Source organism: Wyeomyia smithii, chromosome 3 (genome assembly GCF_029784165.1).
Source record: "Wyeomyia smithii strain HCP4-BCI-WySm-NY-G18 chromosome 3, ASM2978416v1, whole genome shotgun sequence".
Classification (NCBI taxonomy): domain Eukaryota; kingdom Metazoa; phylum Arthropoda; class Insecta; order Diptera; family Culicidae; genus Wyeomyia; species Wyeomyia smithii.
In genome coordinates, this window is record NC_073696.1 from 35590220 (window position 1) to 35608483 (window position 18264).

At 38.8% G+C, this 18264-nt stretch overlaps 1 protein-coding gene across 2 annotated transcripts in view; it reads left to right on the forward strand.

Moving 5' to 3' along the window:
* The window catches only part of LOC129731065 (neural-cadherin), a 393666-nt gene that overhangs the window by 10054 nt on the left and 365348 nt on the right, over nucleotides 1-18264 (forward strand). Inside the window, exons 4-7 of one of the 2 annotated variants that reach the window (XM_055690805.1) lie at nucleotides 4389-5174; nucleotides 5238-5471; nucleotides 5535-5726; nucleotides 8967-9157. In XM_055690805.1, coding sequence (XP_055546780.1) covers nucleotides 4389-5174; nucleotides 5238-5471; nucleotides 5535-5726; nucleotides 8967-9157 — 1403 coding nt within the window. Of the gene's footprint in view, nucleotides 1-4388; nucleotides 5175-5237; nucleotides 5472-5534; nucleotides 5727-8966; nucleotides 9158-10208; nucleotides 10400-18264 lie in introns of both variants that reach the window. The other variant, XM_055690804.1, reaches the window with a different exon arrangement.

The window sequence follows — 18264 nt, forward strand, 5'->3', positions numbered from 1 at the left end:
TCTTCCTCGCGATATTTTCTTGAACGTATCATTTTACAACCAAGCACTTCCCGTCAATTTAGAATTATCTATAACAAAAACAAACATAGCAACACGAAGGGGAAGAAAACAATTTTAAAGCCCGCTTTGGTTTGTGCAAAAAAAAAGTAAGCTACGAAATTGTCTATCTTATTAAAAAAACTTATTTTGAAAAAAATCTGTTATGACCGAATATTTTTTAAATACTACTTTTTGTTTTTGAAAAAAAAAACCAGTGTAGGATCTCAAAATTAATTTTTCCAATGTTTTTAAATAAAAATTTAGAAATTCCCTAGAAACTCTTGTTATACAGAACGGATTTGGTTTCAGAGGCAAAAAACGTGAAAACGCAAAAAAAAATTGTCAGAGATTTTTTTCTTTTGACGTTGACTAACGTCTATATCGAAGTTAGGCCCCTGAATTTGAAAATCTAGTAGTTCAACCAGGGAAAACCAGAGAAAAGTGGTCAGGTTTTGAGCGCTTATTTTGCAGTCATCTATAATCAGGTTTTCGAGGTTTTGGCATCAATCGATCAGAAATTCTTTTACGGTTAAATTTATGTAACATAAACAAACTATTGTTTGAGATACACTATTGAAAAATTGGTAATTAATATCGATTGTCTAAATCATACCGCGCAGCCAATCACTACCTCTCTTCCCAAGCGCAGTCGACACTAACGGATACAATCGATCTGACTTTGTTGTTATTGTTGTTGTCTCTTTCTGTTTCCGATGTTTATGCTGCTGCTAGCGGAAAAAACCTTGCAAATATGCATCTTTTTGTTGGTGTTAATTTTACGACAGCGGCCGGCGCCCCATCATTCTGATTCCAAAACCGCACCAGTGACATGCGGACGCTAGGTGATAGCAGCTGAAAGGAGGAAATACAAAATAGTACCGGTCATCTCGTGCCGGTTTCACCCGTAATGCTGGTGGTTTTAGTAGTAAATGGCTACTGCAAAACACTTAAATGGCTGGAATTCTGGACGGACTAACCAGTAACTATAATCGGCAACTGGCACCTTTTGGTGCCTCGAAATTTTGGTACAGAAGCGGCTAATTGAATTTTCTGTTTTACCAAATGCTGCTGCTAGCGGAAAAAACCTTGCAAAAATGCATGTTTGTGTTGGTGTTAAAATTACGACAGCGGCCGGCGCAGCTTTCAAGAAACATTTGTCTCTACCATTCCATCATCTATGTAGCCCCTCCCTTTTTCTAATTATCTGACGAAGCCTTGGTATAAAACGTATCGTTCGAACATTTCACCCCATCAGTTTCATTATTAAACCGTACCGGGTACATACGGACGCTCGGTGTTAGCAGCTAAAAGGAGGAAAAACAAAGTAGTACCGGTCATCTCGTGCCGGTTTGACCCGTGATGCTGGTGGCTAAACAAGTAAACAAGAAATCGGCAACTGGCACCTTTTGGTGCCTCGCAGTTTTATAATAGAAGCGGTTAGTTGAATTTTATGTTTTACAATTGCTGTTGCTAGCGGAAAAAAACCTTGCAAAAATGCATGTTTATGTTGGTATTAATTTCACGACAGCGCTAGGTGTTAGCAGCTGAAAGGAGGAAAGACAAAATAGTACCGGTCATCTCGTGCCGGTTTCACCCGTTATGCTGGTGGCTGTTAGTAATAAATGGCTACTGCAAAATACTAAAATGGCTGGAATTCTGGACGAGAATAATCGGAAACTGGTACCTTTTGGAGCCTCGAAATTTTGTTACAGAAGTTTTGTAAAAGAAGCGTTGCAATTCCCTCTACTATTTGCTTCAATGGAATATTTTTTTTTTAAGAATACGGTAGTCAACGTCATACGGTCGTGTCTTGAATACCACCCTCCTACTTTTTAAGAGTGCCCACTGTTGCTTTTTTAGAAGTGTTTTAGGCAACTGAATTTTCTATTCAAAAAACTTATTTTGAAAAAATATGACATGACCAATTTTTTCGAGGTCACTTTTTGTGTCAACTTTTTTTCAGTGTAGGATCTTAAATTATTTTTTTTTTCAATATTTTCAAAAGAACGTTCAGACAATTCGTTAGAAGTCATTCCTGAACAACTTATATCTAACTCATTAAGGTAACACGGGCTAGTTGAAACAATTTTCAATGTTCAACTTGAAAGTTACCTAAAAAATTCCAGAAAAGGAAGTTTAATTTATTGGTTCCAAACATTAATGATGCTTTTTAGTTATCGAAAAAATAGTAGGGCAAATAGCAACACTAAATTTTGAAGTGATTAATCTCGAAAATCGATTCGGGCCATGATGGATTCTAGATGAAGATAACCAATTACGATGTAGAATTAGTTTATTCGAATCTACGTTTGAACTTTCCCCAGAGGCGAAGATGTAAGGAGCAAACTGAAACGATGAAAATTCTTGCCGAAATAAAGACTTATTGCGCATTTATTTATATGATTACACTCAATCAACACAGAATGTTCAACTGACAACCAGTTCTTCGGTAAAAATGTATAACATAATACTTTTCCCAGCAAATGTTACCTTTTGTAAAAATGTTTTCACTGAATTCACTAAGAGCTAAAAGCAAACAAAAACACAACTTGCGCATAGTAACTTCAATGTCTTTGAACGACTTTGACAGTTGGATACACCATCAACGACCGAAATGATGGCTCTTATTACATCTTGCCCGGATTTCAGCTTGCTTCCGTGTACCTTACCGTACTTCTAGAAGGACACAAAAAAAAATTGCTAGACAAACTTTTTTCTTTGTTCAAATGAATTTTGGGCAACTTAATTGTCAATCTAAAAAACTTATTTTGAAATAAATCTGAAAACCCGTTTTTTAACATAACTTTATGTTTAAAAAAATTACCATAGAATCCTAAAATCAATTTTGACAATATATTTTTTTAAAAATTTAGTTACTTTTCTAAAAGTCATCCCTTGACAACTTTTCTATATCTCTTGTTGTAATTCAGAAATATCGATTTATTAAAAAACAACAGCCCTTTACAAATGCACAGCAAACATTTTCTAAAGTTACTTCGGGTAGTAAGGCTTCACACCTACAATGTTTTATTGACTTTTGAGAGGCTACTAGCATCCCTTCAGTCGAGTTGACGCGAAACCCTTCGAAGATTTAGCGAGTTCTTGAAAAACTCTCATTTCGTTTCCTTTTTACGAAATTTTTGGCATTATTTTTACGCGCCTTTTTAACGCGAATATTGAAATTTTTGTGGTTTATCCTGCGGATTTTTAGGTTTCCTCGAAATATTTTGAATAATACTTTCTGTAAATCATTTATTCAAAGTGTCGGATTAATTTATGGAAGCAAAAAATCGTGAGAAGGCGAAAGTTGCAAACTGATTGGATTTAAAAAGAGCGAAAGTTGTGCAGAACTTTATGCAGGAACTTGCTCAAGTCGACGAACAACTGAAAGAGATAAAGGTGAAATAGTTTTCATAGTTCTATAACAATAGTTTTTATAGTTTTTTTTCGCTTCTAAGTCTGAATTTCTTCTTTATCAATTTATTTTTATGGTCTCATTTTGGTCTCTTTTCGGTTTCTTTCTAGTTTCTTTTTTTTCAGACATTTGATCTCTAAAGTTTCTATTTTCGTGTCAGTCAGTCGGTACCAGCTCTACTCAAATGAATGTTCCAAAACTAGGAAAATTGTAGAACCAGTTTTTTTTGTTACTACACTCCAAATTTTTCAATTAAAAAAAATATTATAAAAAAATAGAAAAACAAATTGCAAAATATAGTTTTTATTGTTCTGATTCAGTCAAACACTGCACACATGCATAAAAGTCTTTATGATAATTTTTTCACTAAAATAACGCTTTCGAAAAAACTGGCAACTTTTGTTCCCGGACTTCGGACCGGACTCCGGACCGGAACCGGAACGAAGCCAATCGGACCGGACCGAAATCGGACCGGAACGAGTAAGTTCCGATTTTTTACCGGACCGGACCGGACAGGAACGCGGACCCAACGTTTTCGTTCCGATGTCGAACACTACTCTAAACCATCCTTCCGACAGCATCAGCAGCTTGTAACTGATAAAGCGAATCGACAGCCCGGATTCTTTTTGAAAATCCTCTACGGGTATGACAATCCGCTATGCCTTTGATCGTTATGTACATTTGAACGGTCTCACTTTAAGTTATCTGGCATCAATTGGTCACCGTAACACACAATTTGCATTCGCAGAATTGAAAGCATTCAATATTAGCAGTTTTTTTAATACTAATCCTGGTAGCTAAAACCCAAAAAAAAAAATCAGAAATTTACGTTGGCTCAATCCACTAGATAAAACAATATCGCAGAATAAACTATGAATTATAGCTATAAGTTTGATTCCAATCTAATTAATTGGTTACCTTAATCTCCTTCCAGCTCACAATCCGTGTCACCGACGTGAACGATAACGCCCCCAAGTTCGAACTGCCAGATTATCAGGCACACAACGTAGACGAAGATATCCCACTCGGTACCAGCATCCTCAAGGTGAAGGCCATGGATGCCGACTCGGGAGCGAACGCCGAAATCGAGTACTTGGTTTCCGACGATCATTTCGCTGTCGACTCCAACGGTATCATCGTGAACAACAAGCAGCTGGACGCGGACAACAACAATGCGTACTATGAGTTTGTGGTCACGGCCAAAGATAAGGGCGAACCGGCTAAAACCGGAACAGCCACCGTTCGTGTCTATACCAAGAACAAGAACGATGAAGAGCCAAAATTCTCGCAGCAAGTGTACACCCCGAATGTGGATGAGAACGCCGGTCCAAATACTCTGGTGACCACCGTGGTAGCGTCCGATAAGGACGGCGACAATGTGCGGTTTGGTTTTGTGGGCGGTGGCACCAGCAGTGGTCAGTTCGTGATCGAGGAAATCACCGGTGTAATTCGGTTGCACAGCAAAGGGATTTCGCTGGATCGCGACAAGTATGAGCTGAATGTGACAGCTATGGATGATGGATCGTGCTGCATCAATGGCGATGCGACGATCCACACATCTACAGCTGTTGTCGTGGTGTTCATAACGGACGTGAACGATAACAAACCGGTGTTCAAGGATTGCGGCACGTACTATCCGAAGGTCGAGGAAGGGGCTCCCAACGGGAGTCCAGTGATCAAAGTGCAAGCAACCGACGAGGATAAGGGTGTTAACGGGCAGGTATGTTGAGGGATGTGAATCTTTAAATGATTACGTTTATTTTATTACTCTTCATTTTGCTAGGTGAAATACTCGATTGTTCAGCAACCGAATCAGAAAGGCACCAAATTTACGGTGGACGAAGAAACGGGCGAGGTTTCCACGAACAAAGTTTTCGATCGTGAAGGCGACGATGGAAAGTTTGTGTCGGTTACGGTGAAAGCCACCGATCAAGGCGAACCCAGCTTGGAGGGTGTTTGCTCTTTCACGGTCGAAATTACCGATGTGAACGATAATCCTCCGTTGTTTGATCGACAGGTAAGATTCCAACTGGATTTGTTCTGAATGAAAAAGTTCTAATATTGCTATTAAACATTTTAGAAATACGTAGAAAACGTCAAACAAGACGCCAGCATTGGTACGAATATCTTGCGCGTGTCGGCTTCCGATGAGGACGCGGATAACAACGGGGCCATCGTGTACACGCTCAGTGCACCGCACAGTCCGAATGACCTGGAGTACTTCGAAATCCAACCGGAGTCCGGCTGGATCGTACTGAAGAAGCCGCTAGACGTAAGTTTTTGTGTGTCCGTTATCTTAATTTGCCTACTTATTCTGACTCACTCTCGGTATAATTTTTGTCTACTTTTCAATGATCAGAAGTTGTTAGGATTTTTAATTTTAGAATACCAATTATTTCTTAAAACAAATAATTGCATTTAAGGGTATCGAAATGTACTTCGAGGATTAATTTAGAATGGCTGCCGCAGACATGATAAATATTTGACGTTCAGTTTGACAGTCGAAAAAGATGCGATGTCAGGAGTTTATATGCAGACGCCTCAAGCATAATGATTTATTTATTTCTGTTTTCAGTTTAGTTTCTAATTTGAAGATTTATTTCAAATAACTGCACCATTTTCGTAAATGTATTTATGATTTTCTAACGTTTGATTTACCGTTGTATGCTGTAGTGATACGAATATGCTAACAGATAAGCTCACCGATATCCCGCAGGGATTGTTTTGCTTGTGTTGGTGGTTGGTGATTGTAAACACCACAACAGGTTGCAACAGGTTCACCCTTTCAATGTCCATCTGGTAGTGAACACGCGAAGCTCCAGCCAGCACACAAACGAAACAGTCTCTCCCGGTTTGTAGCACTTTTTACAGCTAAACATAAAACACGGAAAATATCATCCAGGAAGAGCACAAGTGGTTGACGATAGCAAAAAAAAAAACGCTTTTTCTTCCTTTTGCAGCACAGATTATATATTTATCAGTTGCTATATCTTGTGTTAGGTTCACAGTACCGTTTTGCGAAACGCATCACCCCACTGCACCAAGTGTCTGTGTAGACCGTCAACCGTGTGCTGGAGTTGCCCTCCTGCCGCAGGAGTCGCGTACGTGGAACCTTGCATCTTCCGGCACTGATTTTTTGTCGCACTGTAAACCGCACCTTTGACCGACACAATCTCTGCACCAGTGAAAGTATTGTCTTATTTCTATTTTAGTGCACCACGTGTTTGCAGCTGCTTTCCGTTATTTGGTTTTGGTATACTTTCAAGCGCACCACTGATCATTTCTCGCAAATCTAATAACTATTTACTATATAAATTTAGAGTATATGTTTTAGACTCGCATATAGTGTACATTGCATCCCGAAATGCTGTGGGTGAACCTCTATTTCTTCGGCACAAAATTTGTGGTTATTTGAATAGTTTCAGTTTGCGATAATTTTTTTGGGAAACTCGAAATACCGAATTTGTTGATTATTTTTTCCTCGAAAAATCGCTCAGTAAATGAAGCAAATGCATGCATTCGGTCGCGGACGGCGGGTTTCGGGTTTCCCAACTTGTTTTTGGGCGTACCAAAATAATAGATTTTTGACGTTTTGGTGCAAGCGCCGTACACTATGTGATTATAACATTTTTGACGTCTTTTTTGCCAGCATGTATTTTACCCGGAAAACAAAATAATACTATTGCTGATCTAGGCTGATCGTGTAGGAGAACTTTTTTTTAGGGAGTACCAGAGGCAACACCAAATTTTGGCCTGACAGCAGATTTTTCCAGCGACGATCGATTTAGATGTTATTTGCCTGTGTAGACACTTTCTTGCGTAGAATGTTTTAAGTTTTCGAACGGCACGCAGTTAAGAAGTGACATTTTCGCGACATGTTGTAATGGGGCGTACGACACAACTGGAACCGGAAGGTTTTTGTAAACGGCCTGACGAACACATGATTTTTTGAGATTCGTCGAAAAAAAAAGAAAAGAATCAATTAGGAAACTGGCGGCATTTTTGTGTGAGAAACTGTTTTTTGGTTTTCGATTATCAATTTTTGTACCGTTTAGCTTTCAGTTGGTTAATATTTTGTTTGAACTCACATTTCCTATCCCCAGCTCCCTCGGAATCCCCGAATAATGTGATGAAACAAAAGAAAATAAGATAACACACTTGCAAAGAAAGCAATTCTTTAGTGGCATTTTATAAGTTTCTCCTGATTCGATCTGAATTTTGAGTTGGAATGTGTTTTTGTACTTTCCTTGCATGCCCGCGCAGAAACGTCGCGAATTTTGGGTTTGCTTGACACGAGGCGAAAGAAAATCTGAACGGAAACTTACGTCCGGTTTCAGTGTTTCTTTCTCACTCGAACTCTAGTGCGGAGAGCTATTCGATATAGCATTAAGTTCGTTATATGATTTGTTATTTTATATATATTTAAGTTCTAGATTATGATGCACCTACTTGAGTTGGTTTGTTGGTTTAATTGCTTTTTTTCTCTGTTGTTTTCTTGGTAAAACAATCGTTTGTCGACCATAATCGCCTGTGACTTTGTATAAAAAACAATCAAAGGGATGCTACCCTGTAAGTAGCGCTACTAGAAGTCTCAGCAATTGACCAATAGCTCCCAATTAGTAATCAAACGCCCTAATTCTAAGTGTTTATCGCTATCTGTTTGAACACAGAGCTAGTTCTAAATTTTGCCATCTCTAGCGATCATTCGTTACTAAGTTTCGAATAATTCATCTGTGGTAGCCAGCCGTCAAAATTTGTACTAATAAACATTCATCAGTTTCAGAGTAACTTTAAGTATTATCGTTAGAATTATCAGTTTAAACCGGTTTCGTTTAGTTCCCATATCCCGCCGTAGCTGCTAGAGCTGATTATGCAAACTGTAGCTGACATCTCAACATTCGAAAAACTGCCAACACTGCACACATGCAAACGCTCACTCACTCTTCGCAGTCTCTAACATATGCATCATCTACATGTAAAAATGCCATAAAAATGAATTGGCTATCGTGAGGCGCCTCTAGCGAACGCTAGTGGAACCCTATTTCGAAATTCGCAGTACTTCTCTCAGCACAACACGCCAACACGTCAGTCGTTAATACAACAAACAGCATTTTCCTGTCCTCACGAAACAAACTCTTTTCTCATTCGTTATCTGTTTTGTGTATCGCAGCTTCTGTTTCAGTATGTGAATAATATAGTATTTGTCAGAATATTGTGCTTAGTTGTTTCTCGATTTTACAAGTAATATTGTTTAAAAAACTGATTTATCTACTGGCAATCGATTTAATTTTCTTTCATTTCTTTCTTTTTCTTCTATGATTTTGCGTTTGGTTGAACCGATCGATTTGAACCGCCATTAAAAAAAAAATATCTGAAAATTCGATGAACCTCTAAAACGATTATTGTTTGTTCGTTAAAAACAAAAAAAAAAAACAATTTCAAACTAAACCTTAAATTAACCGAAATTGCAAATCATGTTCTGTGTGACACAATTCGGAAAACCGCTACCCAGCGCGAGCGATACCGCTTGAAGGTGTACGCCTCCGACCGGGGCGATCCGCCCTCCACCGCCGACGTCGACGTCGAGCTCGATGTGGTCGATCGTAACAATAAGCCGCCGATCTGGGATCGCAATATCTACGGCCCCATTCACATTAAAGAAAATGTCACTGTCGGTACGGTAGTCACATCGATTAAAGCAAGGTTGGTATATTCGCTTACTCGACGATAACGTAACATAACGTAGGTAACGTAACCATGGGATGTGTCTCCGCTAAAACCACTTCCCAGTCCGAGCGTGGCGTTCGATCGAGTCGTGAACGAACGAACGAACAGTAGAATAACGGCCGTTGTGTGCTTCATCCTTTCGGAAAAAGGGGGTGGTAAAACGTTACGTTTTGAGGGTGGGGTTGGGTTTTATCCAAGCGTTCGCCCCATTTTCCAGTGAAGGATGAAGTCACAATGGCCCTGTGTAGGCTAATACTAACCCAGTTCAAGCCTCGCGGAACATTTCTTCAACTCGATTTTTGACGGAGAAATTTTCCACGTGCTGAATGGATATTTGCTAAGATAAATATTTCTAGCTCCTTAGTTTCCTAATATTATTATAGCTAGTAATACCTTTATCGCAACTAACAGACATCTTTTCAAACCCATCGTAAGCTAAGTGCCAGAAACCATTCCGCTGCTCTCCAGACTGCTGCTATTTTCCTCCTCCGACACAAATCGTCAAGACCATTAAACTGCTGCCGAAGGCTACCGATCAACTTTTTTGCTGACCTCGTCGAATTTTGCCGGCTTTTCCGAGAATCTTCCATTTCTTCTTTCATTATTAAATAATAATTTTCCACATCGAAAATGAATAAGAGTTCCATCTCTATAATTGAAAAACGTATATTAGTGTGATTATCGACTGTTTGTTTTTTGCTCTATTTTTCTCACTCGCTCACCTGCACCAACCGCTGCGCCTCGACGCTAACCGACGGCATCGAAATTCCCCGCAACATGAACGCAATTTTTTTGACGTGTTCGACCGATTTTTGTAACCGGGGACTAACGGACGTGACACGTATCGTAATTACCGGGTCTCGCGTTTTTCTCGCCGTCATTTTTTCACTCCTGTATTGTTTTTTCGACATACGCAATACCACACATACACACACTCACGCTCACAATCAAATCCAATCGGACACACTCGAACGGACGAATCAATAAACGAAAAAAAAAATTTTTTTTGAAAACTGAATAAAAACAGCGCGAAACATACAAACTGGAGGCAATGGCCCAGGACAAAGGATACCCGCCGCTGTCACGTACGGTCGAGGTGCAGATTGACGTCGTCGATCGGGCAAACAATCCACCGGTGTGGGACAACACAGTTTATGGTCCGATTTACGTGAAGGAAAATATGCCGGTCGGTGGAAAAGTCGTTTCCATTAAAGCCAGGTCGGTGTCACAGCCACACACTCTCACACTCTTAGCTAGTGCGTCCTGTTTTTGAGCCTGCAGTTGTGCAGCATTCTTCTCTTCTGTATTACATGCTTACCTTCTGTTTTCCTTATTTCCCACCGCTTTTGGTTAGTCAGTCTTTGTCTCATTTTTCATTACAACTTGCGCTACCGGATGACCCGATTTTAAATTTTTCTTATCTTTTTTTTTTCATTCACAACAATTAATAATATTTCACACCAATTGCGACGTGCATGAAACTATAACTCGCAGGCATAGTTTATCACAACAGCTTCAAGTTCTTGACCGCTGGAAAGATTCATCCTGTGTAATGTGCCACATAGTTAGCAGCTCCAATTAGCCGAGTTTCCAGCTTTTTATTGTTCTAGCCATTTTCCCGCACGTACACATAGTACGGGTGGTGCACGTAACGGATAGCAGTCGTCACGGTGTGGAGGGTTTAATTCACAAGATTTTTCATCTCGTAAAAGTACAATCTATTGTCCCGGTGCTCAGGTGGAAAATGGATGAGTTTCTGCTAATAAACCTCAATATCGCTAATGGAGCTTAAAGCTGCAAACGATGCGATGATACTAAGAACGATTTCAGCACTTTTTTTCTGTGCAGCTGGTTGAATTGAAATTTTTTTTTGGCCTGTCTTCACAAGCGGTTACCGAAACGTATAGATCCCATGTTGGCGATGTGTTCTCCCTCAAATTTCAACCTTTAAATAATCCGGGTAGAGGAAAACCCGTCGATGCTATCTCCCGCTGTGCTGTGCTGCTGTTGTGTGTGTGAGTGGGCAAGTGCAGATCGGAGTCCTGTCGTCGCCATGATTCTTGTTACTGGTTTTCACCTTTTCCCTTTGCGAGAAAAAAGAAACCGAGTGCAGCACCGAATCCTCGCCCCGACAGTTTATGAACCATTTCCAACCTGCTTCCCTGGCGCAAGCTTATCCACAAATTATGCCGCACTAACCAGTAGCAGCAGCAGCGGCAGCAGAAGCCAACGTTACACGCGCGTACCGCTAATGGAAATCGGTAACCCGCGCCTGTCACTGCAGCACTTCCCTGTTGAACGTTGTTTCCGCAGACAAAACGAGTATTCCTTTCGTTCCGTTGTTACACCCGGAGGGTGACAAGAACGTCGCACTGCCCGCGCGAGAGAGAGCAAAGTTTTATCATAAATAACGAATTTCCGGTTCTTTTTTTTCTTGCTTTCATTCTATCGCCGTTTCGAATACTTCGCGCATTCGAGAAAGCATTGAGGCTTCTTAGGCGACCGACACACTTTGGGAACACTTTTGTTCCACCGAAAGAAGCGCAGCTCCAGTGATAAGTACCGGTTATTGCTGGAGCAAATAATGGAACCGTTGGAGGGGAGACACGGTTTACATTGTCGAGTTGAATTGAAGTTGTGGATGACAAGTTTTTCAGCTTGTAGTGGATTTTCAAGTAGTGCGCTAACGGATATTGTAATCCGTAGCGCAAATGCATGTTTAATGTTGTTGAAAGTTGGAAGAAGCTTGGAGATGGTGGAATATGTATGTGGTTAAGTCTAGGCGCGAAAGTCTGGACGCATTTAAACAAAACGCGGCTATTTTCAGCGAAACAAAGCACTAAAACGGTTACACAAACCTAGCCGGCGACTCGTAATAGCCTAAAATGAGATATTGACGTCATTATGAGAGCTAATAATATTCAACACTCTGTTTGCGATTGATGTCATTTTTTGGTTTATTTTGATTGGATTTTGCAGAATGACCTAATAAGGCTTTCATCCTGGCTGTATTTTGCCTGTTCCTTGAAAAAGAAAAAAAAACCAGTGTCGTCGAAAAAAGAACCTAACCATGGTGAAGAGAATGGTACGAGTAATGGATGGAAAAGTGTAGATTTTCTTCGCGGTAAGAGGAAAGGAGACGAAACGTGACTTCCGTCTGTGTTTTTCTTCTTCAGGTTAATCCATTTAGTCCTAGATAACTTCGTTGTCATGGAAAATATTATATGGTTAAAATATCTCGATATTTATTGTTTATCTGTCACCTTGGCATCACTTCGACAGTGTCAATGTCTTCAATCCAGTGCTCGTGTCTTCAGTATTTGTTTTCGTGAATACTTTTAGATCGATCACACTGACGAAATCCAACTTAGTCTAGGGAAATCGTGTGAATTTTCAATGGGGAGCACGTTCGACTGCAATCTTCATAAAATTTCACCTACTTTTCCTCAGATTTATTAGGGTTTCGTCGGTGAGATCGATTGATTTTGGACTACTAATCGATTGTTTGTTGCACATGTTTGACTGACAGCCGATCAATAGAAAATCGAAATCAAGCGAAATCCGATTTGATCAGTATATTAGTCAGATGATTAGCTGCATTCAGTTAGTATGTTTCTTGTGATATTTCCTAGGGGATGTATTTACATTTTTCCTCAAAAATGTGATATGAAGTCTTCATGTACCTAGATAAAGAAACACCCAAAAATGTAGTGATAAATACTTATAATATTGTAAATATTTTGCCATAAATAAATAATCATACAACCTTTGGAATAAATTTCGGCTTGCAGCTGCTCCATTGCAAGTATAAAACTTCCGGCATAAAACCCATAGACTTCGGGTATATAGAAATAAACAAATGAAGCAAAGATGCCAGATTGGAGGACATGCCTTTTAGTATGAAGACATATTGGTTTGCGAAGACAAAGTGGAGACAATGGAATTCACAGTATCGCATGATTTGTCATTAGGATGACAGATGAGTAGGTAAAGAAGTTTTTTCAGAAGATCGGACTTTCAAGTAGTTTATTTCAAAACAACTTTTTCGGAAAATTCACAAGTGATACATATGTCTAGGGTAGAGTGCCTGTAAATGTATATAGAGTAGCGACACTGTCAAAATTGCAATGAAAATTACCTGTCAGTTTCATTACAATTGAGCAAACAACCTATTGTGTGGGGAAAAGAGAAAGGATGTTCAGTGTTACAAGCGTTACAACTCAGAAAATTCGAAAATGAAAAGTTGACCTTCCTCTGTTTTGAAATTGTTTGACAGTACATATAAAGACAGATAGAACAACGACAATGGTGTCTTCCCATTATTAGTGTTGTTTTGGGTTGCTTTCGCACAATACTATAGTTTCATTGAGCAATGTTGCCATTAAAGTGTGTTGAGTTTTGTATACGCAAAATGTTTACTTGCTGCTTGAAAAGTAATAAGAAAAAAATCTCCAGCTGGCAACAAAATTGTTACATGAAAAGCAATAACATTCTTCTCGAGTCAAGTAACAACACATACTATCATATATTTTGCACGTGCTACAAGCTCGCGACTATGTAATAATGGCTGTTACAACCACTTGCAAAATTTTTACTTGAAAGAAGCAAAGAAAAACTCTCCTTCGGGCCACAAATTTGTTTATTTGAAAAAAATAACATTCACTTCCAGTCAATAAACAACAAATACAAATAGTTTTTCGGTCTCCATTTGATCCGGTGAAAGCCATTGTGGTGCGTAAAAAGCTGGATACAGTACGCAAATTTTGATGATTCCGAAGACTTCAAATGCTTACAGAAATCACAACACGATTTCTGTACCGCTTCAGAAAGAAACATAAACATTTACATTCCTGCAAGCGGATGCAAACCATATTGAAAACACTCCCTTCATCGCAAGAAAAAGTTTATTGGACCTGTTGTATGGCAGTGAAAAACTTGTACCAATCTAGGAAACCCATATTCGCGTTTCCGGCAACTCTGGGCACTAGGTATTACACTTTTTCTTTTAGACAATAGAGATAAGTGACTTTTCACCTACGCACACTAGTAAACGTGTAAACCCGTGTAAAGTTGCTTTTGTTTACTCCAAACTGTAAATCATCGCATCTCGTTGCTTCGATTTTTATCACTTTTTACCATTTTTGGTCGATTATGTTCAGCAGCTTCTTTCGATTTCTGATCACGAATGAAAAAAATTATCCAGGAACAAGTTCAAAAGACATAATGAGTGTTCAACTGAATATTTGACCAGCTGCCAAAAACATTGCATTGCAAACAAAACAGATATTCGTAACTATTTTCCTCAACTAATGGCACTAACACATTTGTACGCAAAAAGGTCTATAGAGCTTTCTACGCCAGATCTCACCAATACAGGCTTAGTCGAGTATTTTTATAAAATCGTTTTGTTTCCAACCAAAAAATCAGCTGATATTCAATTTCGAAAAATATTTCACTTATGAATCCTAGTTCATAAGTGTTACTTGTTTCAACAAACTTTGTTTCAGTGGAAAAACAGATGAAATAAAACTAAAAATCGGCTAACAACTAGAATAAAAGCTCGGGGCAGGAGGAAATTTTTTGTTACTACCAGCGTGTTGATTATTTGCAACCAAAAATAAAACTTGTAATAGTGAAATCGACCACAAATACTACACTCAGAAAAAATAACTATTGAGTTCCATAAGAACCCCTTATGATTTTGCTCCACAAGGATCCCTTATTAGTTGCTAGAATAAACATAGATGACATGATGTAATTGTAGGATTTGTAGAGAAGTACTTACAGTTTTTTGCTCCAATTTTCAACCCAGTTTCTGCATGATTATTTATCCACTGTAATACTGGTCTGCCATTTTGCAGATTTTATAGGATATGCATATAGAATTTTCACAATGTTGACGTTTATGAAAATCATAAGTTACGCGTATGGGATGCACATGACGTTTATATGAGAATCTTAAAATATACCTATGAGATTTAAAAGCTTGATATGTAATGCATAAGTGTTTAATGAAATCAACATTATACATGTTCATAAGTTGTAACTTATGGAATTATTAAGTGTTTTTCTCTCAGTGTAGCGCAGATAGCAAGGTCTATAAGGCCAATGAGGTATACAAAGGTGAGGAAGAAGAAGACATTTGTCTGTATTAGTCAAGGGAATGGTATGGTAGCCTACATGCGTTACGAACATCTATTTCTGTACCATTTATCCCAAAACTACTTTCTCTGCTGTCATAGTTGGCTTCACTTTGTTTTGGGACACAATTAATGTACCAAATATCACTTAGAATATCACTTACCATGTAAAAACCTCAAGAAATCGCTCAAAACTGTCTGACATGTTATCAATAATTGCAGTCAACATTTAGCCGGTTTGCCCGAATCATTATAAGATAAGGGTAGACTGACCATTTTTCGGGTGCCAGTGCCAGTAATATTGGAAACGCTTCAAATGTATGGTAGCGGACAGCGTTGCCATCCCCGTGGTATTAGTAACGAAAAAGAGGTAAACAGAAGCACGTGTTGGGGTCGTGACGTAGATCTCCAAAAATAAGAAAAAGCCATTCGGAATTGTGTTCCGCATTGTTTAACGACGCAGGTAGGCATTGTCAGTCGTTAACTGTCATAACTGGTGAAAATTTCTTGAAAAAAAATGTGCCGAGCATTGATTTTTGGGCATTGTTTTGTGACTACTACGTCATCACTGTTAACAAAAAAGAAGCCCTTTAAACCCGAGACTCAAACCAAACTTTCTATATCCCATTGCTATAAGGCAACCCACGGGTGACGTTTCATTGCTTGTGCGTTTGCTATTGTTGTTGTTTTTCAAACCGCGGAACCAAAACACAACCAAAAACGAAATCTCTCAATGTTGGCAAAAATGTCAAAAGTGATTGTTTTCAGTTTTCAGTTGTATGAAGGTTTGGCACTTGGCGATACTAAAGCAACCAATCGGATAACATTTGAACTGAATCAGCTAATCGCAATTGCCTCGTGGATTGCCTTATCAAATTGAGTTAAGTAACAAATGATTAAACAGTGATATTTTCAATTAGACATTTGACAGAAGAAATCATACGGGAGATATTCTGCGTATATGTGATTAAAGGGGACTGCAATGAACCTGATCGCTGCAACAATACAAGTTCAGCGAGTGAAGTCTACACACTTAAAAAATTTCGCCAAATTTCGGCATTGTTTGTGCCGAGATTTGGACAGCCGTGTGCTCGACAACCATCTCGGCTGAATCTCTTTTGCCGAGAATCTCGGAAAACCAATATTTGACAGATGTCATTTTATGCCGAGAATCGCGGTACACAGTTGACTGGGCCATCGGCAAATCCAGCCGAGAAGCGGCAAACCAGTCTAACGACCTTTCGGTTATATAAGCTGAATGTTCGGCACAGTAAAGAGCCGTTTTTTCAGTGGAATCCAATCGCAGAGAATACTTTCACCGTGAATTCGGTAGTTTTCTTTCAAAAAATAAATTATAAGCTCGATGAGTTTTGAGTAAAGAAATTTATTCATACTAAATCTTGAATACTTATCTTTATCTTGCTCGCCAGTAGAGCAAAACATCTAGTCTAAAACTACGTCTGATGCCTATCCTTAAAACAAATACAATATTGTATTCACACGATTTGGAACTACACTTTTTGAGTTTCAGCCCCTTCCCATCAATCTGAACTTCAGTTTTTTCGGCTACCGGATTGTAAACACTTGTAATTTGCACAAATTTCAGCCAAACTTGTATCTGCTTCCTGTTTGCTCATACGTAACACGCATAAATTTGCACTAAGAAAAATGGCGGAACTCGTTCATGAGAATGACAGCTGTATTGCCGAAACACGGCAACAAGTGAAATTTATACCGAGACACCAGTAATGTTTTTGCTGACTTCGGCATCAACAGTGTTTAACGATAAATTCGGCGAAAAATAGAGACGATTCGTCAAGCTTAGTTTTTTGCACGAAGTCTCGGCAAAGTGATTTGACGACTTTCGACAACCAGCATTTTTTTGTTGAAATATCGGTTGAATTCAAAGTTGCCGAGTGAACTCGAATTTTTTCGCCGAGTTCGAGATCCAGTTTTAAGTGTGTAGTTAACACATGCAATGCGGCAAATGCAACTGGGATAAATTCAAATGAAAATCGCAAATAATCTAATCTAAGTTCTAAAATATGAAATCCTCCCACATTTTGTCCACAAATCCATCCCAAATTACTGCAGACAAGTCTGCACATCTTGGCATTGTTTTGACGAATGACAAATCAAAACTGCAAAACTAAATGACAAACAATGATAGATATCTAGCACAAAGAACAGACATTCATGTTCATGTAAACAAATTTGCCCCAGTTGCACTGCATAAATATTGTTGTATCGATATTTTATCGATATCAGTGCTTGGTTTGTCAGCCTATCTTTCGAGTGATGCGAGTGCCACGTCACGTGACCGTCATCACTAGACAATCGTCCGTTGTATATGGCAAATGTCACTCAGTTACGTACTCTACTTTGGGTTGTTTGTTTCATGATTGACTCATGTTTTTCTCTAGCGGATTTGAAAAATATAACCTGTTTTGTGTTGCTCGAATTGAAAACTTTTCATTCTGTAAAAGAATCGGGCAATTCGCGTAGGACAAGCTAACGTTCAAGCCAGAAAAAAAAAACAAAATTATTTTGCAATCGATGCAAAAATACTAACACTAGGTACTACGTTTTCCTGATTTTCAATTCGTTCTAAAAACTTCTCATCAATGACCTGAAAAAAGGGGATGTAAAACCGACATAGAGAAATGATATTTTGTATGTATTTGGCCTTCCTGTAACACACAACAACAATATTTTCAAATTCGGAAGACTTTTTCGCATAGTCGTGCACTTTGACCAAAATCTGTTCATAAATGAATATGAAATAAATTCAATAGTTTTATAATTTCGCTACCTATAGTTGTATATTTCAATTTTTTTTGTTCATATAAAGCATATTCCAATTATCTTTATAACAAATGTAATTTTCTCAGAATACCCCAGGCATTTTTTTTTGTAATGCACGCCAATCCAGTACAAGACGCC